This window comes from Scyliorhinus canicula, chromosome 20, assembly GCF_902713615.1.
Source record: "Scyliorhinus canicula chromosome 20, sScyCan1.1, whole genome shotgun sequence".
Lineage (NCBI taxonomy): Eukaryota > Metazoa > Chordata > Chondrichthyes > Carcharhiniformes > Scyliorhinidae > Scyliorhinus > Scyliorhinus canicula.
Window position 1 is genome coordinate 12,486,605 of NC_052165.1, and position 23,770 is coordinate 12,510,374.

The 23,770-nt window shown below is 47.1% G+C and overlaps 1 protein-coding gene across 1 annotated transcript in view; it reads left to right on the plus strand.

Moving 5' to 3' along the window:
• cftr (CF transmembrane conductance regulator) overlaps positions 1–23,770 on the plus strand; it is a 189,092-nt gene that overhangs the window by 77,800 nt on the left and 87,522 nt on the right. The window contains exon 12 of the mRNA XM_038781050.1: positions 19,524–19,618. Within this exon, the coding sequence (XP_038636978.1) occupies positions 19,524–19,618 (95 nt within the window). The remainder of the gene's footprint in view (positions 1–19,523; positions 19,619–23,770) is intronic.

Below are 23,770 nucleotides of genomic sequence, written 5' to 3' on the forward strand. Positions count from 1 at the left end.
TCTCACTTTTGGCTCCTCTCTGAAAAGAGATATTGAAGAGCAGTATGGGTAAACGGTGCAGAGTACAAAGGTGTGAACGAGAGAGGGCTTTGGGAGAAATTGGGCAGCTAAGCTTTGGCACGTCAGATCGTATTGTTCCTCGTGATACCTCACCCCTGGACTCTCGCACACACGTGGAGGTGAGCAATGTTCCATTCCACAGGTGTTACATCTGAAGTCCTGTGGAGTTTGAGGACTTGTTAATTACAACCTTGAATCAATGTGGCTCTGAAATCCACTCATTGACTTGACATAACTGTGAGCTGTTGGTTGCTAATTGTGAATGAATGAGATCCGTTTTGTCCACTGATGGATGACATTAATTGTTAACCCATGACTACCCTTCACTGATGGGATAGCAGAATTGATGCAGTTGTGTCCCCTTCATTAAAACCTTCACTTCCCAAGGCTGCATTCCCATCTTCCACTATGTAACATTTCTGAATTTAACGTGAGCTTTTTAAATTGTGCTGATCCCTTTCAAAGCGAGGCTAGAAATCTGGCTTGTCCCTGCTTCCTGGATGACGGGCTTTGAGTCCTGTGTAATTCACCTGGACCCTGTCCACCAAAGTGGCACCAATAATTGAGTATGTGTTCCAAGATGGAACCCTAGAGTTCCGCTTAGCTGTCCTCCCACACTTCACCATATCCCTCCCAAAAATAACCAAACTTACTTACTATTTTGTAAGCTGCCATTTTACCGGTGTGTCGAGATGGCGATGCTTCACTTGTATTACAGGACAGAGTTCGATCCTCCCTGCCTCACTGTTCCCCTGATTCTAATTTACCTGGAGCCTCACGATGTGCCGGTAGAGATGCCACCTGTTATTCTCCAGCTTCTCCCGTTAATACTGGATCCTGTCATTGTGATGGTGAATATTCACATACCCCCACCCCAGGCCCATCACCTGCGAGGTGTGCATTCCTCACATGGACCTGTACCCACCCCATCTGCCGAATTAGCATCACTTCCAGGAGAATTTCACATCCTCGCCCACCGCAGAATTATGTTCCCTACCTAAAGGCTGTAGATTCCCCCCGTGTGACCATTGCCATTCCCAGGGAGCAGCTGACCTGCACCCAAAACTGTGCATTTGCCCTGTGCATTCTCTTGCCCCACCCTGCAGCTGGGGTACACCAGTGATTGCTCCCACTGCAGGCCCGCTGCAGGCCCGCTGCAGGCCCGCTGCAGGCCCGCTGCAGGCCCGCTGCAGGCCCGCTGCACGCCCGCTGCAGGCCCGCTGCAGGCCCGCTGCAGGCCCGCTGCAGGCCCGCTGCACGCCCGCTGCAGGCCCGCTGCACGCCCGCTGCAGGCCCGCTGCAGGCCCGCTGCACGCCCGCTGCAGGCCCGCTGCAGGCCCGCTGCACGCCCGCTGCAGGCCCGCTGCAGGCCCGCTGCTCTTCTGCATTGTCTCCTATGTCTGACTTCAAACTGAGATCCACATAGCTCCTGGACTGTCTGTTATCTGTGACACCTTTCCATTTCTCAGCAGGAATGTCTGCCCTCACTGACTCCTGCCTGCCAGTCCCTGAACTTAAAAGCGAGTCTTGATATTGTTTCCAGATAGGATCTTCACAAAGCACTGCAGCCCCGACCTGTTTAGTGTTTGTGCGAACTATCCTCACATGCCACACTGACAGGCCTCCACTGTCAGTCTGCATGCATCCCCTTCCAGTAATATATGTGGTATCCCTTAGACCCCCCTCGTTTGTCTGTATTTCATGCAGACTTGTCGTCTCCCCTCTGTCTTCCATTGTTCATCCTCTTCGTCCACCTCATTGTCCCTCTGTCTGACAGTATGAGCCCTCGCTGGTTTCTCCCCCCCCCCCCCCCTGCACCCTCCTTCCAGCTTGCCCCTGGTGTTCGCCCTTCACCCACCCCTTCCTTGCACAGCTCTCCTTCCACATTGCCCCCCCACCTTGTCATCTTTCAACCCTCTCCCCCCACCACCCCTGGGCTCAACTGGCACCCCGAGGGCAGGAACCAGTCTACCCCGGCAGAGTGGTGGCGAGACTATCAGCAGCACCATGACAGAAAGGCGTTATTGCAGCCCACCTCAAAGTCTCTGGCGGGGACTTCCGGTGGCGGCAATGCGGAGCTAAGCCGCACGTTCGGCAGCTCCTGCCTTTTTTGGATTTTCAGGCTCTTTTAAGAGCCCGCAACGGCGCTGTTTCGACTTTTCCCCCGGGGGGGGGGGGGGAACACAGCCAGTGTGCCCAGCAGCCGGTGGATGGACTGGACTCGCAGTGGAGCAGTACAAAAATCGGTTTTACCTCAGAGAACAGCGGGAGGCAGAAAAGGCAAGATGGCGGCGGACGGGGAAGCAGCATGGAGCTGTGGGCACGGGAGCAGCAGGAGCTGCTTCAGCGCTCCTTCAAGGAGCTCAAAGCTGAGATTCTGGAGCTGTTTAAGGCCTCACTGGACAAACTGGTGGCGACGCAGACGGCTCAGGCCGGGGAGATTCGGGAGCTGCGGCACAAGGCCTCGGAGAATGAGGAATGAGCTTTTGGGCCTGGCAGTGAAAGTGGAGTCGCACGAGGCACTGCACAAGAAATGGCAGGCGAGGATGGAGGAGATGGAGAACCGCTCCCACCGGAAGAATCTACGGATTTTGGGCCTCTCGGAGGGGCTGGAAGGTTCGGGTTTGGCGGCCTATGTGGTCCTAATGTTAAACTCGCTGATGGGTGCGGGGTGTTTTCGTGGTCCCCAGGAGCTGGAAGGCGCCCATCGAGGGCTGCAGCGGAAGCCCAGGCCGAACGAACCGCCCAGGGTGGTGCTGGTCCGTTTTCACCGCTTGGTTGACCGGGTGTGTGTGTTGAGATGGGCGAAGAAGAGGAGCAGCAGGTGGGAGAATACGGACGTTCGGATTTTTCAGGACTGGAGCGCGGAGGTGGCGAGGAGAAGGGCTGGCTTCAATCGAGCGAAGGGAGTGCTCAAAGTCTCTGGCAAACAGAACCACTTTGTGCTCTTTATCAGTTGGGTTGGAGACCAACGGGATTTCAAGGCCCATGATATCTCAAAGGCAAACAAAATGCTCCCTTTATTTAATCCCCACTGACTCACATTCTGCTTGCAATAAAAAACTCACCCACAAGTGATTTCCTATTCTCTGCAGCAACTTTGTCCACCCAGGGTGTGTAAACTAACCATAATCACATATCCAAACATAATAGGAGTAGAATCACTTCTCACTGATAAGAGTCTCCGAGGTCAATTACTCTGCAGAAAACATGGGACTTCCTGCAGGTGAAGCACGGAAGGTATTGAACGGAGGGGATCTACTGTTAGGGGGTGCAAAAGAATCGCATTAGTTTTGTGCTTCATTTTGTTCTTAAAAGAATTAATGCAGTCGAAAGCTGTCTTAAATCAAACAAATGAACCTGCAGTTCACCCCACCCAATATTCTGTTCCATTGAAGTAATTTTCCATTGTCTACAGAGGAAGGAGAGACTGAAATGTGTCCCAGGGTTAGTAACCATCCCGGATCATCTATAATTCACCGGCAATTAAAGATCAAAGATTAATCTCTCTGGAAACTGCTGCAGGTTCATAGAGGCAGTAAAAATTGTATTCTCTTTTCCATTTTCTTTGATCATATTTGTTGATTAGTCACCATGTTATTAGAGATGGCGATAAATGGGCTGTTTCACTGACTGCTAAGACTCTTCCAGTCGGTTATAAAATATAAATAATCTTTATTGTCACAAGTAGGTTTACATTAACACTGCAATTAAGTTACTGTGAAAAGCCCCTAGTCGCCACATTCCAGCGCCTGTTCAGTTACACATAGAGCATCGAGTGCAGAAGGAGGCGATTCGGCCCATCGAGTCTGCACCAACCCACTTAAGCCCTTATTTCAACCCTATCCCCTGAACCCAATAACTGCTCCTAACCTTTTTGGACACTAAGGGCAATTTATCATGCCCAATCCACCTAACCTGCACATCTTTGGACTGTGGGAGGAAACCGGAGCACCCGGAGGAAACCTACGCACACACGGGGAGAACGTGCAGACTCTGCACAGACAGTGGCCCAGCAAGGAATCAAACCTGGGACCCTGGCACTGTGAAGCCACAATGCTAACCACGATGCTACCGTGCTGCACAGAGGGAGAATTCAGAATTCTGGAGAGTCAGTTTGTTTTCTGATTGGTTTGCGAAAGTAGATGTGCCGGGCAATTGTGGAATTGTAGGAGTGAGGTAGTTGGAAGCCTGTGGAAATGGCAACAAGAGTGCATCAGCGCTACACAGCATATTGTTGAGATTTCACATTATTTTTATCTCATGTTCCCATGTTGACAAACAGCAGTTTGCCTGGTACTTTTGCATGAAGTGATCTAGATAGGGCTATGATTAGCCTCACGTGATCCACGGGGACGTATCGATTGATCTCCCCGTGGGACTCCTAGAATATGTGTTTCTCTGCTAGTGGATGAAAGCCTGTCCAGCTGGGTCTCGTAAACCCACCTCTAAAAGCTGGCCCGGACTGGCACCGGTACTTCCTGACTGGGTCCTTTGAGTTGGAAGCTGTGTTGCAGCCTTTATTTTATGTTAACTCAATAAATGTTGTTTAACTTGCGTTTTCGGGGCACCTGAGATTTTATACTGGAAAAAATAGCAGCTGTGATTCCGGATGTCCGGACCGCACCGGAATATTCCAGCACAGGAGCGAGGTCAGTGGGATTTTGAAAAATGCGTCTTTTGGGAGGCTAGAGGCCTTTGACCCAGGTGTAGAAGACTGTGTCCAGTATAACAAGCCACTGCAGTATTTCTTCCCGGCAAATGGTATTGGAGACGATCGACAGAAGGAAATATTCCTGACCGCTTGCAGGCCCCGAAATTCAGTGTAATCAAGAGTCTCACCTATTCCGTCGGCCCTGATTCAATCCTTCAGCGAACCCATGGAACTTATTGCGAATTGTTACGACCCCAAGACGTCCATAATAACGCAAAGGTTCAATACGGCCAGTCAAACCTCTGAGGAGTCGGTGATGGAATTTCTAACACACCTTCGGAAGTTAGCAGAACATTGGGACTTCGGTCCATTCCTCCCCGAGATGTTGAGAGATTTTTTTGGTGTGTGGAATTAACAATATGGTGACCCAGAGAAAGCTATTAGCAGAGTTGACCTTGCACCTGAAAAGGACCATAGAACTGTCTCTCTCCCACGAGAATGTGGAAGAGGGGGTCCTGGAGCTCCAGGGTTTTGTTGATTATGGCATACGCAGTGTTGGGTGGCCCTCATTTCAAAGAGCAGTGACCTCCAAGGACAGTGCTCAGTGACTCAGTCGCCAACAAAACCACATCACGGACAGACACGATGGCCAAGGGCCACCATAGTCCAATAGGATATCTCCCCAGAGGATGATGAGGAATACCCACAACAGTGCTGCACTGGCGTTTGCAGGACCCATGGACAGTGAAAGGTGGCACAGATGCCCATAGCCAGGGCTTTGCACATTGCACCTTGTACATCGACCCACCAGAGGAAGAAGACCTGATGCTGAATTGCATCACAGCCCCCAAAGTAGCCTCAATTAGGATAAAGCTTCAAGTCAATGGCCACCCCCCCTCCCCCCCGCACATGGAAATCGACTGTGGCTGCTGTCTATTATTGGGCAACAGACCCTCCTAAGGCTTCAATGGGAATTCTGCCCCAGGACTTGAGTGATACCACGGCCCGGATGGCAACATATACCGAGGAGCCATTGACCATCATCGGTACCGCGGTGACCCGGTGACCCATGGTCACAGATAGTTAGGTCATCACTGGTAGTGGCACAAGGACCAGGACCCTATCTTCTATCCAGAGGTTTTCAAGGAGGGCCTGGGAAAAATAAGGGTGTCCAGAGTAAAAATGTATGTTGAACTGAAGGCCTGACCTGTCCCGTTTGCCCTGCTCATGAAAGCAGATGATGAATTGAGATGGGCCCTTCCAGTCCAGTTGGCAGAGCGGGCAGTGCCAGTGGTCCCGGTGCTGAAACCAGACTAGTCAGTCTGCCTGTGCAGCAAATCTAAGATGCTGGTGAACAGGATCTTCCGCCTGGATCGGTACCCCATGTAGAATATCCATACGTGGGGGCCATGAAGCTGGACGTGAGCCATGCGTATCTCCAGTTGGAATTGAACGCAGCATCACGAAAATATGTCACCACCATCACCCACACGTGGCTTCCCTTCACGGTGTCATCAGCATCTGCGATTATTCAGCAGGTGATGGGAAACATCCTCTAAGGGTTTCCCAGGGCGACTGCCTACCTGAGCGATGGGAGCGTTACGGGTGCAACCGAGAAGGAACACTGGGCAACTTGGGTGTCTGTCTGACGAGGCGCTGGTTCTTTCTGTGGATGCGATAAAGTCTCTTGGATACTGCATCGATACGGACAGTTGCACCCAGCGGGGAATAGATCCAGGCTAGCAAGCGAGTCTGAAAACACAAAGGAGGTAAGGTCGTTTTTGGGCCTCGGAAATCATTATGCGAAGTCCACCCCAAACCTGACTACTTTGTTGGTGCCCCGGCCCACGTGCTATTGAAGAAAAAACAACAATGGGCATGAAAGGTGCCGCGGGAGGAAGGATTCGCCAGAGTGGAAGGGCATGTTTTGTCATCTGAACTACTGACGCACTACAATCTGACAAGACCGCTCATCTTCACATGTGACGTTTCCCCATGTGGCATTGGAACATGTGTAGTCCCACCAGTGGTTCAGGCTGATAGCAGATATGTCCAGAACCCAGGCCAACGCGGAGTGCCGCATTGCCGCACTGGCCATGACATATGCAGTAACAAAATGTCACAAGTATGTCTATGGGAGTACTCCGAACTGGCTGTCGCCTGCCAGTTTTGCCCTGAGGGACTTCTCTCCTGGTTGAACCCTGTGTGCCATGTGAATGAGAAGTGTGCCTGGCTATTTATTTGATTGAGATTGGTGCAAAAATAACAATTGGTGTTGCATTGTTTCTCAGACTTTTTTTAAAATTTAGGGTACCCAATTCACTTTTTCCAATTAAGGGGCAATTTAGCGTGACCAATCCACCTAGCCTGTACATCTTTGGGCTGTGGGGGCGAAACCCACGCAGACACGGTGAGAATGTGCAAACTCCACACAGACAGTGACCCAGAGCCAGGATCGAACCTGGGACCTCGGCGCCGTGAGGCAGCAGGTTCCTGAGACTTTTACACATTACGGATAGGTTTTCCAAGCCTTCCTTCTACTGGTCACTTTAGATTTCTGTAAAATGTTACAAATAAATTCAGCAGCCGAAAGTCAACGGTGGAGGAACTGAGTCCCGGGCAAACCTCTGTCCAAAACTTTTATTTCCAATTCACCTTAAGGATAGAAATTACAATTGGATGATATTAGTGGACGAATGCTTTACACGTCCGTGAAACATGCGGCAGGATTCTCCTCTTCGTCTGGCAGCGCACTCACGCCTGAGAATTTCCTGAGGGCGTGGGGGGTGACCACAACGGAAAACCCCATTGGCCGGCGGTCAGAGGATCGCGCTCCCAGCGGGGGCGCGCCGTACCAGAAAACGGGTCTGGCAGGACGGAGAATCCCACCTCACATTTCTAATGAAGATTTTTTCTCTTTATTTTAAAAAGGTTCATGCCTCAAATAATGCAATATACTGACAGCTGCCTCATTACACGTTTGCTAATATTATCGGCCGTGTTTGTATGAGAATATTGTGCCCATTAAATACAAGAACAACACAGCGGAAAATTGATTCCGCCACGGAAGTCTGAGGAAACCAATTAGCATTGTGTCAAAAACATGCTCCCTAGATACTATTAAATGTCACTTCACACAATTTGCTCTCGACTATTTACTTGTAGGATTTTATATTCTGGGATTATTTTACCCTTGGGGCAAAATATTGTGAATCAGAAGTGAAAACATTGATAATAACTTAATTTTGCAAAATTAACGCTTATCGTTTGCTGACAATGAAACAGAATAGGTAAACCCATTGCAATAAAGGTAAAACAAAGGAGAATGTTTACAATGGGCAGAGTAACTCACCAAAGGTCACGTTAACCTGCAAACGTTCAGTTGAGTGATAAACTTATTTAAATTATATTAGGCACCTTCAATACCATATTTAACAATTTAAAAATCCATCACTGGCTCCCCGCCTTTCTAAATCCAATTAATAATAATTGTTACCACAAATGAATTTATCCATTCCGATTCATAGAATCATGGAATTTACAGTGCAGAAGGAGGTCATTCAGCCCATCGAGTCTACACCAGCCTCTGAAAGAGCGCATTACCTAAGCACACACCTCCACCCTATCCCCGTAACCCAGCAACCCACCTAGCTTTTGGACACTATGGGGCAATTTAGCGTGACCAATCCACCTAACCCGCACATCTTTGGACTGGAGCACCCGGGGGAAACCTACGCAGACACGGGGAGAAGGTGCAGACTCCCCACAGACACTGACCCAAGCCGGGAATCGAACCTGGGTCGCCGGCGCTTTGAAGCAACAGTACTAATCACTGTGCTACCGTGCCGCCAAACTTGACCAAAATAATTAAAGGACAGTTATATTCTCATAGAATAGAATCATTGATTCCCTGCAGTGTCGAAGGAGGCCCATCGGGCCTGCTCCATCCGTCCCCCCACCGTCCCCCCCGAAAGCACCCTACATAGAACATAGAACATAGAACAGTACAGCACAGAACAGGCCCTTCGGCCCTCAATGTTGTGCCGAGCCATGATCACCCTACTCAAACCCACGTATCCACCCTATACCTGTAACCCAACAACTCCCCCTCCCCCTTAACCTTACTTTTATTAGGACACTACGGGCAATTTAGCATGGCCAATCCACCTAACCCGCACATCTTTGGACTGTGGGAGGAAACCGGAGCACCCGGAGGAAACCCACGCACACAGGGGGAGGACGTGCAGACTCCACACAGACAGTGACCCAGCCGGGAATCGAACCTGGGACCCTGGAGCTGTGAAGCATTTATGCTAACCACCATGCTACCCTGCTGCTACCTAGACCCATTCCTCCGCCCTATCCCCACCTAACCTTTGAACAGTAACGGGGGAATTTATCATGGCCGGAAACCCACGTAGACACAGAAGGAAATCCACACAGTCACCCAAGGTTGCAATCAAACCTGGGCCCCTGGCGCTGTAAGGCAGCAGTGCTAACCACTGTGCCACCATGCTGCCATATTGATGAAAGCATGATTCCATTAAAGCCAAATATCAAAAACGCCCTGAAATATTTTTGCATTGTAGTTAAATATTCTTGGTGATGCTTCACTGAGGGGAAATAAACTCTAAAGCCGGGGAAACGTGAAGGAACGAAACAGGAAAAAGCTTACTAAATATGAACAATAATAACTTCAGTTGCCTCTATTAGGATTGGACAAACACAGCTACAATACATGTAATATTGCCCATCTTACACCTCTGCTACTGCCCGTGGCTTGGTCTATCACTTACCATTACCATTGCCAGGCGGCACTGGCCAGTTCTAAACAAGCTACCGTCATCACCTTTCACCAATACTTTATTCATGGTTGTTTAGTTTTGTAGCTATCACCTTAGCAGTAGCTGACACATGGACAATTCTCTATTAATTCAAACTTTCCCAAGGCGACAGTGTGAGTCGCCAGCGAGAATCATAATGCACAGAAGGAGGCCACTCTCTCTGTTCTATGTGTTTTATACATAACAAAACTGTAAAACCCATTCTTTACAAATATTGCATCAGGATCTCACTCACCTGCCCATGGACCTTCCTTACATTAATAGCCTCTTCCATTTATCATCTAATTCTTATTCAGTCTTGTTTATGATTACTGCTGCATGCAACAATAATGTTCACATTGGATTCCCTCTGTATTCCTCGTCTTTGCTCTGGTCTTCAGCAAAGGCTGAATTGCTGATCTTCTCCACGTCCTACAGTGGGGAAATGGAAATTTTAGTTTTTAGATCTCCAGAGAGATCTCGCGAGACATCGTGATCTGGATCTTGCTCTTGCTGGACGAGATCCAGATTTACATATTTAAGTGAGCCTTTAGGCACCTGGGGGGGCTCCCAGGACATCAGAGGCCCCTGGGTGGTCGGTCTCTGGGCAGAGTGGTAGCCTGGCACTCCCATTGGCATCTGGGCATCTTGGCTAAAGGTGCTAATGCCAGGCTGGTAGGGGCACTGCCAGGATGCCAGGCTGGCAGTACCAAGGTGCCTGGATGCCAGGTAGTCCGTGCCAGAGATCGGGACCAGGGTGGTGCCTGCCGTTGAGAGGGGGGTGTGAGAAGGGCCTCGAGGACCCCCTAAGAGATAAGTTGGGATGATGGAGGTCACCGGTGGCCACGGTTGGGAGTCTGGTGGGAGTGGGGAAATTGGGGCAACATTTAAAAATGGCGCCCCGATCTCTTCCTGGCACTGGCGAGCTGAGTTAGTCAGTGCAGGAAGTGAGGTAACTGCGACCTGGGCGGGGCTTTCCCGACTTGAGTCCCGTTAAATAGCCGGGTCGTTTTCCGCAACAGCCATGCCAGGGCCCTCTGGCACCCACATGAGGGATAAGCAAAAACGGGACACCCCAGGAGCCTCCACTCAGGACACTCCTAGGGTATGGAGCCACTCAGAATAACCTCTGCCTGTGCCCACACCAATTCCAGCAGCACAGATTACTGAGGACACTTCTGTTCCAGAACAAGAGGTTTATCAGGCTGGGGCCCTCCACCTGAGGATAGCAGCCAAGGCCATCGCAGTCATTAGAATGTAGCAGGCTGCCTCTGCCTCTGTGCTGGCTGCACCAGGGCTGGTGGTGCAGTTAGGAAAGTTCAAAGTTTTGATGTCACCTCAGGGTCACGGGTGCTTTGTCACTGTGAATAAACTCCATTCTTGGTAAATCATTCCATCGGTACACGAGGGCAACACGCTAGAGCCATGAGTCAGTGTTTAAGTGGGTGATTCATATCCCCCAGAAACCATCCCTGCAGACATTCCGACCCCTTCATCCCAGGCACCTGGGAATGACTGAGGGTGGAGGAGTCATGGTAACTCCCAGGGACCCATGCACCAATGTACAGGATTTGCTTTTGATGGTCACACGCCAACTGCAAGTTGACGGACTGGAAACCCTTGCGGTTAATCAACCTCACAGGCATCTGCCAGGGGAGTCTGTCGAGTCACATGGGTGCAGTCGCATGTTCCTGCACCCTAGGGAATCCAAAGATAGATGCAAACCCCATGAATCGCTGAACCTGGCTATCCTCATCCAAAACAACAGTTACATAATGGTGGGCCCTCCTGTCAAGGGTATCGGTCACCTCCTGAATGTACCAAAGTGCAGCTGACTGTGAAATGCTGCATAGGTCCCCAGTTGCTTCCTGGAAAGACCCAAAGACAAAGAAATTGAGCACTGCTGTCACCTTCAGGGTCACTAGCAGGGCAAGTCCTCCAATCCGATGTGATGTCAGGCCTACTCGGAGCATGTGGTAGATGTGGCGGACCGGATCTCTGGAATCACACCCTTCCCCTGCACTGCCTCTCAGTCATTTGTGGAAAGGAGACTGATGGATGTCAGTCATCTCCGCAGTCAGGGTCTCTGCTCCTCGGCCTCCTGTTGATACCCACACTCCACCCTTGATGTCGACGACTTGTAAATTAAATCATTTAACCAACGTGGTTCTGAATGCCACACAGTGACATACTTGTGAGCATTCGTTTGCTAATGGTGAATGAATGGAAACCGTTCAGCTACGGATGAATGGTGTTAATTGTTAACCTGTGATACCCCTTCACTGATGGGATAACAGAGTTGACGCAGCTGTGCCCACTTCACTATTGCATTCACTCTCCAAGGCTGCATCCCCGTCATTCACTGTGTCGCTTTTCCAAATTTAACATGAGGCTATTGAGTTGTGCTGATCCCTTTCAAAGTGCTGAATTAGAAATCTGGCTTGCTCTTTCTTCCTGGGCAAGCGGCTCTGAGTCCTGTACCATTGACCTGGACCCTGTACACTGTAGCAGCATCAACAAGTGAGTATACGTTGCAAGAAGAGGCCGCAGAGGCAAGTTTCAAGGTCGTCCTACACTTCATCATACCCTTCCCAGACAGAATAGATCTTACTCTGATTTAGGAAGACGCCATTTTACCTAACTGTCCAGGTGGTGATCCCACACTTTTATTACAGAACAGAGTTCAACCCTCCCTCCCTTATTGGCCACGTGCTCCTGTACTCCCTAACCCCAGTCACAGTACTGCTTTGAGATGGTGACACAGGAGAGCCCATGGGTACAACAGCATGGTACTGTCAGGGAAAAGCAGCTCAGCATGGAGATAGAGGGCAGAAACCAGTCTACCCCGGCAGGCTGGTGCATAGCAGATCAGGAGCAGCACAGCACTACGGCAGGTAGATGTTGCACTCACCTCTAAGTCTCCCGATCTGAGGACCAGCTTGCGCACGCCAACCTTTATCAATCATACTTGACACCGATGTAATTTCATGCTGGCATGAAGCAAGATTAAAAGGCCTGACAGGACACTGTGGGCAGATGTTTTAATGAGCATTCATCAGATGCAAATGGAATTTATGTCACCTGCCAGCAGGAAAAGCGACCCTCCATTAACCCGCCATTGGGAGAATTGGCAACTTGATTTGACATCGGTAGATTTCCGACCTTTTGGCTCTGTCCACCATCAAATCCGTCACGGGCAGATTTGAAGAATTCCGCCCAAAGTTTTCCATCACCACAATACTGGCTGCTGACCTCTACAATCTATACTTGTAGTCATTTCCGCCTAGGTGGTGTTCTGCACTGTGGTCCTTGGCTTTCAACTTAGTTTCTCCCAAAAAACTATTTTTCCCTATATTACACAATATCAACACAGTTTTCCTGTGATTAGGTTTTTTGTGTAAAGGGCCATGATTGTAACTTTTTAAAGTCCTTGGGAACTTTGGATAAAATAGGTAGTCTTTCCAATTGGCTTTTTCGATTTTGACTTGGGCCCACCTCACATGATGCAGATTCACGTATGCTGACGCACAGTAGGAAAAGCTGGGCGACGTTTCGTTATTCATAGAATTTACAGGACAGAAGGAGGACATTCGGCCCATCGAGTCTGCACCGGCCCTTGGAAAGAGAACCCTACTTAAGCCCACACCTCCACCGTATCACTGTAATCCAGGAATCCCACCAACCTTTTTAGACACTAAGGGCAATTTATCATGGCCAATCCACCTAACCTGCACATCTTTGGACTGTGGGAGGAAACCGGAGCACCCGGAGGAAACCCACACAGACACGGGGAGAACGTGCAGACTCCACACAGACAGTGACCCAAGCAGGGAATCGAACCTGGGATCCTGGAGCTGTGAAGCAACAGTGCTAACCACTGTGCTACCGTGCCCCCCCCCCTCTTATTGCATCCCAGACACCATTATTTGGATGCATCAAAGAGCGGGTCTGAAATTTCTCCAGGTCCACATTTGCACAGCAGTGTGGCCAGTCATTCAGGTTCAAATGACCTCCAGTCCAGCTTTGGGAAATGTAGTATTTAATTTTCCTTGTCAGAATTCATGATTTAATTCATTAACAAATGAATCAATTAAGTTGAGCATTTGTGTCTTGTTCTTACTCACAGCAGTTCACTTTTTAAAAAATAACCCTGACATACAATATAAATTATGGTTGATGGTTTAATTATTGACAATGAAGAACAATGAGCTCTCAGAAAATTCTAACCATTGTGGCGAAATAATTCACAAAGAGCTGTGTTCTTCAAGCAATAAGGTTGCTGTCTAAATGAGCCCTTCATGTTTTCACACCATCTTTATTTTCTGTTAACCTTCGTCACCTCAAAAGAAAAACACACAGGAATCACTTGGCTGCTTCAAATGAGTATGTAATTAAAAAGCAAGGACAATGCATAATGTTCCAAAAATAGGACGGTCTTTCATTTGAGCAAGTTACGAGAAACGCCATTTCAATGAATAAATATTGAACACTGAATACAGAGCATGGCCTGAATTTTTCAGAAGGTGGAGGTCTCACTTCCCGCAATCTGAAGAGCCAGTGGGAAGTGAGACCCAAAGAATCAGCAGGAACGAATCCCTGCTGTCTCCGAATGCCCGCAGCTATTTTACACTCAAGTGAGCAAGAAATGGTTGCAGGCAGGGATTAGGCCCCTCACCCGGGGAGCTGCCAGCAAAGATCTCCAGTTCCTGCAGCTACAGTACTACAGTGGACAGAAGAAGTAGTTCAGGAGGGTGTCGGAGCCTACACTCGGGCACCACAGGCCCAGGTAAGATCAAGGAGTCCCAGGGTTGGGTGGATAGAGAAGACCTGGGTGAGCAGGAGAGGGTGATCTGGTACTTGAGGCAGAGGCCGGTGGGGAAAGGGAAGTGCTGAGGTCACCAGACCTTAAGGTGGAACAAAGAACAAAGAAAAGTACAGCATAAAAACAAGCCTTTCGGCCCTCCAAGCCTGCGCCGACCATGCTGCCCGTCCAAACTAAAATCTTCTACACTTCCGGGGTCCGTATCCCTCTATTCCCATCCTATTCATGTATTTGTCAAGATGCCCCCTAAACGTCACTATTGTCCCTGCTTCCACCACCTCCTCCGGCTGCGAGTTCCAGGCACCCACTACCCTCTGTGTAAAAAGCTGGCCTTGCATATCTCCACTAAACCTTGCCCCTCGCACCTTAAACCGATGCCCCCTAGTAATTGAGCCCTCTACCCTGGGAAAAAGTTTCTGACTATTCAATCTGTCTATGCCCCTCATAATTTTGTAAACCTCTATCAGGGGCTGGTTTAGCTCACTCAGCTAAATCGCTGGCTTTTAAAGCAGACCAAGCAGGCCAGCAGCACGGTTTGATTCCCGTACCAGCATCCCCGGACAGGCGCCGGAATGTGGCGACTAGGGGCTTTTCACAGTAACTTCATTGAAGACTACTCGTGACAATAAGCGATTTTCATTTTCATTTCATTTCATTTTCAGGTCACCCCTCAACCTTCTTCGTTCCAGTGAGAACAAACCAAGTTTATTCAACATCTCCTCATAGCTAATGCCCTCCATACCAGGCAACATCCTGGTAAATCTCTTCTGCACCCTCTCTAAAGCCTCGACATCCTTCTGGTAGTGTGGCGACCAGAATTGAACACTATACTCCAAGTATGGCCTAACTAAGGTTTTATACAGCTGCAACATGACTTGCCAATTCTTATACTCAAAGCCCCGGCCAATGAAGGCAAGCATGCCGTATGCCTTCTTGACTACCTTCTCCACCTGTGTTGCCCCTTTCAGTGACCTGTGGACCTGTACACCAAGATCTCTCTGACTATCAATACTCTTGAGGGTTCTACCATTCACTGTATATTTCCTACCTGTATTAGAACTTCCAAAATGCACCACCTCACATTTGTCCGAATTAAACTCCATCTGCCATCTTGCTGCCCAAGTCTCCAAATGATCTAAATCCTGCTGTATCTTCTGACAGTCCTCATCGCTATCCGCAATTCCACCAACCTTTGTGTCATCTGCGAACTTACTAATCAGACCAGTTACATTTTCCTCCAAATCATTTATATATACTATGAACAGCAAAGGTCCCAGCACTGATCCCTGCGGAACACCACTAGTCACAGCCCTCCAATCAGAAAAGCACCCTTCCATTGCTACTCTCTGCCTTCTATGACCTAGCCAGTTCTGTATCCATCTTGTCAGCTCACCTCTGATCCCGTGTGACTTCACCTTTTGTACCAGTCTGCCATGAGGGACCTTGTCAAAGGCCTTACTGAAATCCATATAGACAACATCCACTGCCCTACCTGCATCAATCATCTTTGTGACCTCCTCGAAAAACTCTATCAAGTTAGTGAGACACTACCTTCCCTTCACAAAACCATGCTGCCTCTCGCTAATACGACCCCTTGCTTCCAAATGGGAGTAGATCCTGTCTCAAAGAATTCTCTTCAGTAATTTCCCTACCACTGACGTAAGACTCACCGGCCTGTAGTTCCCTGCATTATCCTTGCTACTCTTCTTAAACAAAGGAACAATATTGGCTATTTTCCAGTCCTCCAGGACATCACCTGAAGAAAGTGAGGATCCAAAGATTTTTGTCAAGGCCTCAACAATTTTCTCTCTTGCCTCCTTCAGCATTCTGGGGTAGATCCCATCAGGCCCTGGGGATTTACCCATCTTAATATTTTTCAAGACGCCCAGTCTGGAGGGGGTGCCAGACGGGGGTTTCTGATGGAGGCGCCACCCTCACCGCATCCCTTCCCACCTGAGTTGTAACTCTTTTCATTTTGGGCCTCCCCCATGGAAGCTCAAGCCTCCCGCCAGTCTAAAAATCGACACTGGTGGGAAACAGCTCTTATATGGCCAAATGATTGGATCTCAATTGGGGCAAGGGAGGGCTTCCTGTTCAAGGCCTTGCCCACCCTAGTATAAAATTGTTGTGCAGTTGAGGTGGGTGGGAACCTGGAGGAAATCCCACCCATTCAATTTCAAGATCCCCCACCTCCCCACCGTCTAAAAACCCGCTGGTTGGGGAGCGTAAACTTTTACCTTCATTTCCAATCCTGATCAATGTGGAAATAAATCAAAGCAACTTAAACAGCAATAAAGCAATTTAGAATGCAATCTATTGAAGAGTGTAAACAAAAGGGCTCGCCAAGAAAGAAAAACATTCTTTACAATAGGACACAGAAGTGGACATTCTTTATCAATGGATCAAGTCATTGTCATCTTTTGATGTGGTCAGTGAAGTGCTAAACTTCAAACGCTTACTACATTTCCATTCATCTGATATGCAGGTTTCTTCCAGACAATTCTCATCCTTTATTTGTTCCTGTGGTAGTAAAAGGTAAAAGTTCACAACTCCTAAATGTAGAGTGTGCTTCACGTCCACACGGAATATCCTGTAGATGAAGGGTTAGAACATAGAACATAGAACATTACAGCGCAGTACAGGCCCTTCGGCCCACGATGTTGCGCCGTCCTGTGAAACCCCTCTAAAGCCCATCTACACTATTCCCTTATCGTCCATATGCCTATCCAATGACCATTTGAATGCGTTTAGTGTTGGCGAGTCCACTACTGTTGCAGGCAGGGCATTCCACGCCCTTACTACTCTCTGAGTAAAGAACCTACCTCTGACATCTGTCCTATATCTATCTCCCCTCAATTTAAAGCTATGTCCCCTCGTGCTGGACATCACCATCCGCGGAAAAAGGCTCTCACTGTCCACTGTCCACCCTATCTAATCCTCTGATCATCTTGTATGCCTCAATTAAGTCACCTCTTAACTTTCTTCTCTCTAACGTAAACAGCCTCAAGTCCTTCAGCCTTCCCTCACAGGCTGGAGTTTTCCGTCAGGAAATGGTGAGGCTCACAGCACTCAACCTTATTCATGTGCAAATGGCCGAGAATCTTCAGGTGAGGGACAGATGAGAACTTGACTGAATATCCAAAGATTGTTCTTTGAGCTGTGGCACTCTCCCGATACCTTAGTAAAAGCAATTGTCTGCCTCACCATTGAAATTCATTGATTAGCATAAAGTTCCTGTATTTGCCATTTAATATTTGCCATTTGATACAAGCTTAATACTTCACAGAAAGTCTTGTCATTTCAAGTCTTAAGTATCTTTTTAACAATTAGTTCAATGTTAGTTATTACCAATCAATCTCTGGCATTGAAAATTAACTTTTAAAAAAATTCATTTTCGGGATGTGGCTGCCGCTGGTGAGGTCAGCATTTATTGCCCATCTCTAGTTGCCCCTTCAGAAGGTGGTGGTGACTTGCCTTCTTGAACCCCTGCAGTGCTCGAGGTGTAGGTACACCCACTGTGCTGTAAGGGAGGGAGTTCCGGGATTTTGCCCCAGCGACACTGAAGGAATGGCGATATATTTCCAAGGCAGGCTGGTGAGTGTCTAAGAGGGGAACCTCCAAGTGGTGGGGTTCCCAGGTTTCTGCTGCTCTTGTCCTTCTAGGTGGTAGTGGTCTTGGGTTTGGAAGGTGCTGTTACAAATATGGAGTCTCAGTCCTTCAGGAATGAATAATTGTCCAAGACTTCAATTTTCTTAATTAAATTATTTCTTTTTTACTTTTTCTCCCTGTCCTTTTCTCTGTTTCTTTGAATAAAATCTGTCTTTCCTTCTCTTTATTTGTCTTTCTGCATCTGATTTAACATTGGATTCAGCCTTTCTCAGTCCCTGTGCTGGTGATTTCACAATCCTTCAATCTGATTGGTTAAAGAGGTGCAAAGAAGCTTTCCTTATTCATCACGTACAAAATATCCAGTTTTTCTCATTGTTCCATTACCAGCTCACAATCCAGTACCTTACCATCCAGTAAAACTTAAAAGCCTTATCATGCAAGAACAAGTTTAGCTAATGGAAGATATGATTAGACAGCCTGCAATAGCAAAATAGTGCCTTTATTATTCGATAATAATCTGAATCCAACTCATTTACATTATTTTTGTATATGTTTCTTTACTATTTTTTCGTAGAAACACAGATTCATACAACAGTGTGCCAATTCTCGAACAATTCAGATAGCCCCACTGCCCGACTCTTTCCCTATATCTCCTCAATTCTTTTATTTCAGGTGCTTATCCAATTCTCTTGTGAAAGTTAATATTAAATCTGTTTCCACAACCCCATCAGGCAGTTCAATTCCAAATCCAGAATACTCATTGCTAAAATGTTCTTCACTTTTCTGCACCACCTCCCTGTACTCTGAACGTGAGATTGGACCTTGTCGAGGGGAAGCAGTGGTGTAGTGGGATTGCCACTGGACTAGTAATGCAGAAACTAGCAATGCACTGGGCTAGTAATGCTCTGGGCATCGGGGCTCAAATCCCACCATGGCAAATGGTGAAATTTGAATTCAATAAAAATGTAGAATTAAAAGTCTAAAGGTGAGCATGAAACCATTGTCGATTGTTGTAAAAACCCCATCTGGTTCACTAATGTCCTTTAGGGAAGGAAATCTGTCGGCCTACATGTCACTCCAGATCCACAGCAACATGGTTGACTCTTAAATGCTCTTAGGGATGGGCAAAAACTGCTGACCCAGCCAGCGACGCCCATGAACGAATAAAAAAAACAGCGGATAAGAGGTCGATGAGAATGGCCCAAAGAAACTGTATCAAATTTTCTCTGATTTTTCCTGTTGCACACTAGCTTCCAATGGCACAGCTGAGGGTGCTCTGGGCACAAATTCCCATGCATCGATGCTGTATTGAAATTCTGCGTTGGCCAAATAGCTCACCCTGAATGCTATTCCAAGGAATTCAACATTGAACTGGATCAGATAGCCATTATTGGCATCTCAGTCAACTAGAAGTGACAACAACAATGCATATCCAGTTGCTCAGAACATACCATTGAATGTAATCACTTTCATTCCTGCCAAAGAAGAATTGCTGACAAGTTGACTTTTCACTTTTTCACCCCCCCCCCCACCCCCCACCCCTCCCCCCTTCCAGGATATTGCAGTGTTCCCTAACAAAGATAAGACTGTTCTCGGAGATGGAGGAATTACTCTCAGTGGGGGTCAACGGGCAAGAATTTCCTTGGCAAGGTTTGTATTACAAATTAACATTGTAGCAATAGGTTTTGACAAAAGGGAAGTGATGTGTTTGATTGGAAGATGAGAAACCCATTGTTTCTGGTAAGATCATCCTTGTATAACAGTACACTTCACAGATGATTCATTTTATCAACAAGTAGGATGTAACAGCAGCCTGGTCTTGAATGACAATTCTCTCATTGGGAATTTTCCACTCTGGCTGATTCAGCCAGTGAGAACATTACAGAAGGTAAATGCATTTCTCTATGCCTATCGATCATTTCTGAGTCAAATCTGAGACTTCTGAAACTCATATATGTTCCTTGGAGCTGATTATGATAATTTGTATTTGTATTTAATCTTAGTGGTTTCCATTTTAAATTGTAATTCCCTTGGTGCCGTGTTACATTTCCCATTTGAGGACATTGGGCAGGTCACCAATAACTGAACGTTATTAGGCAATGTACATGAACAACCTAAGATAACGTTGCTCACCAATTTACTTCTCTCAATCTGACTCAAGTGCACTGGAGCACCTGTATTTTATACTATAGCAATTCTCGCCTCAAGAAAATATTTGTCATGATTTCTATTAAATAAATACTTAGCGCCATAAAAATGAACAGTGAAAAATGTGCTCTCTAAGATCAAATTTGCCCTTTGAATAGCATACAGGCATGCACAGCTTTTGCTGCTGTAGTATTATCAGTGACCGTTGACCATCATAATGTTATTCACACTACAGCTGATGAGGTTTCAACTTCAGATTTAGATAACAGCTTTCTGTGGTATTCATCTTGGCTGACACACAGAGAGAGGAAAGCATTTCACACAATCCAAACGAGTTACATTAACATTGCTGAAGTTATTTTTTTTTTTCACAAAATATTTTATTGAGGCATTTATAATTTTAACATTTTAAACAACATACATACACAAAAAAACCCACAATAACATACCCAACTTCCCCCACCCCTAGACCCTAACTACCCATACATTAGATTCCCTGGCCTTATTCGTCACTTCCATGCCTTTCCTTCCACTTCCCCCCCCCCCCCCCCTCCCCCTCCCCCCGCCCCCCAGGCTGCCAGATCTTCCGACACTCCAAATATTGCTAACTCTGGGCGCGGAGTCACCCTCCCTTCCAGGACCTCTGACATAACACCCGCAAATCGCTGCCAAAATCCCCTCAGCCTCGGACATTGCTGAAGTTATTCAGGGGTTCTAACACTACAGTCTTAAAGAACTGTGTGACAATATATGTCCCAGCTACAGTTTAAAGTTAAGTCTGATGAACTGGGGCAGTGCTTTAATTAATGGGAGTGGCTGAGCCAATGTTTTTTTTTGAGTCGGTGCTTGGGAAGGTAATGCTATATTGTACCAGCTAAAATCTACTCAGTCTGTACCTCCAGGCTGGCAACGCATTTTAGATTCCAGAAACGAGGTAGTGGTGTGTTCCGCAAAATAATCTAAACGATGAATTAGAATTTGTCATTGTGTGCAGTTTCTGATAATATGATCATCTGTCACCTTGGAGAAAATAAAAGAGAAGCTGAGGCTTCATTTGAGCAGTTCCTGACAGGTTAGTGTTGCAGGTCACAACGTTAACTTTATCCAGGAAGTGCCTCAATCTCACTAAGTGTGAGTTTCTTACTCCACACTATAAATATCAATAGCACATTGGGGTCACATACAGTTTTTATTTTGGATCTAATGGATGGTCCCATCGGTCACTGCCTGTGTGGAGTTTGCATGTTCTCCCCGTGTCTGCGTGGGTTTCCTCCAGGTGCTCCGGTTTCCTCCCAGAAGTCCCGAAAGACTTGTTAGGTGAATTGGACATTCTGAATTCTCCCTCCGTGCACCCGAACAGGTGCCAGAATGTGGCATCTAGGGGTATTGCACAGTAACTTCATTGCAGTGTTAATGTAAGCCTACGTGTGACAATAATAAGGATTATTATTTAAAAAGTGTACATATGTCCAACGGACTGTTGTGTATGTGGACTGCTAACTTAACTTCTGCAAGACTAAGCATATACTCAATATTTACAATGCACTGTAAATTAAATGCTCACAAAATAGTTGATAGCTACCCAATAGATGATTAATAATAATAATAATCTTTATTGTCACAAGTAGGCTTACATTAAGTAGGCGCCACACTCCGGCGCCTGTTCAGGTACATAGAGGGAGAATTCAGAATGTCCAATTGACCTAACAAGCATGTCTTTCAAGACTTCATGGCCCACTCGGTAGCCCAGGCACACCATTTCCCTCGCGTGAACATTGCACTTCTCTCTCTGCAGGCGGATACACCTCTCTGAGAACTGATGGAGCACCTCACCCTTGTGATCAACACAACACCTAGATATACTGCCACTTGCGGCAACCCTCGAAGTAGATTTTCCACCACCCTCCAGAATATGGCACAAGCCGATGACACACCAAAGGGTAACCTGGAGTATTCGTACATACCCCTAAGGGTGGTTATGGTGATGTGCGTACAGGAGGCAGGGTCCAATTCTAACGGTGAATACACATGCTCATATCGAGCTTCGTAAATGAGTGTCCACCAGTTTTGTATATAGGTCCTCGATGCAGGGCAATTGGAAGGTCACGTTGACAGTTAACTTACAGTCCCCACACAATCTGACCATTTCATCAGGTTTGAGCACTGGAACTACCAGCGCCGCCCAATCAGCAAAACATACTGTCCTAATGATCTCAAGTCCTTCGATCCAGCAAAGTTCAACCTCGGCTTCTGCCAACCAAGCTTAAGGAACGGGGCAAGCTCTGAAATATCATGGTTGTACATTTAAGTCAACCTGAATCTTCGCAATGGCCCCTTTTATTTCCCAGTCTGGGCTGAAAAACCTCACTGTGTTTTCCTAGCACTTTGTAGAGCCCCACGATCCTATTCTGCCTGTCCAAATGTAGGCGTTTTAGCCAACTGCGGCCCAGCAGGCTGGGGCCATATCCTTTGACAATGATTAACGGGAGATGTGCTGACTGTTATCCGTAAACCATCATGATCAATGGTTCTCTGGTATACGTTACCAATTGGTCAAAGGTGAGAGAGTCCAGAGCTGCAGGATATGTTAGGCTTTTAATTGTTCCATAGGTATGGGCACCACAGGCATTCTCCGTGATATTATTCCTTCGGAAAAAGTACCTCATGTATTTTGTGTACTGTGCTTCGTGGTGAACACGTCCAACTTTCCAAACAGAGGCATATTGAAAAACTTTTCCAACCTTGATCCAGCAGAGTAAAGGAGGTGCTTTAACCGGCACTGTAGCAGCGTCGACAGTAATCCAGTTTTATCCTCATCGCCAGTTGTGTAGGCCACAAATGAGGCCGAACCGAGCTGGTGCAAAATTAAATCAGATCCTAGCCGGATCTGATCTGTTGGTTTCATCCCTGGCTGACTTAATACTGAATTTAACCATGATTGATCTCGGCTCTCCGCCCCCTTATCGGGACTCGTATTCAGCGAGATTCACGGGGATAGCGATCGCTCCCACCCTGTAGATCTCGTGCAGTTACAAAATATTCCAAGTAAATAGAATCATCACTGATATCCACAAAATGGAAGGGAGGAAGACATAAAGGACACCACAATTGGACACAAAAATAATAATGGTTGAAAGCCATATGAGTGCAATGATTCGACCCAAGGACACCATCTTATTTGCAACTAGGTCATCAATTGAAAACATATAAAATCCCTTTTTCTGACACGAGAAAGTGAATGCAGCACAGTTGCCAGATGTGATCCTTTAGCTGAAATGATTGAGGGAAAATGGCAATTCAAGTGTAACTGGTCTATCTACAAAGACACTGTGATATCCAGTAATCCTCAAAGCGAGCTCTTCCTAGAGCCTCCACACCTCCTCTCTCCGAGGCGGTATCTCTTTTAAAAAAAAAAAAAAATTTTATTGAAAATTTTTTAATTTATACAACATCAAACCATACTAAAATACCAACGATAACAGTAATGACAACAATCTTGAACCTTCGCCCCATCTCAATGAACAACCCAACATATTAACAACAACTTAAGTTAACACAGTGTAAAGTTACATAATCGTAGCGAAAAAAAATATAGAAACTATAGTAAGGATCCTCCGCCAGGCTACTAGGGACGCAAAGGCCAGGTCACCGGCC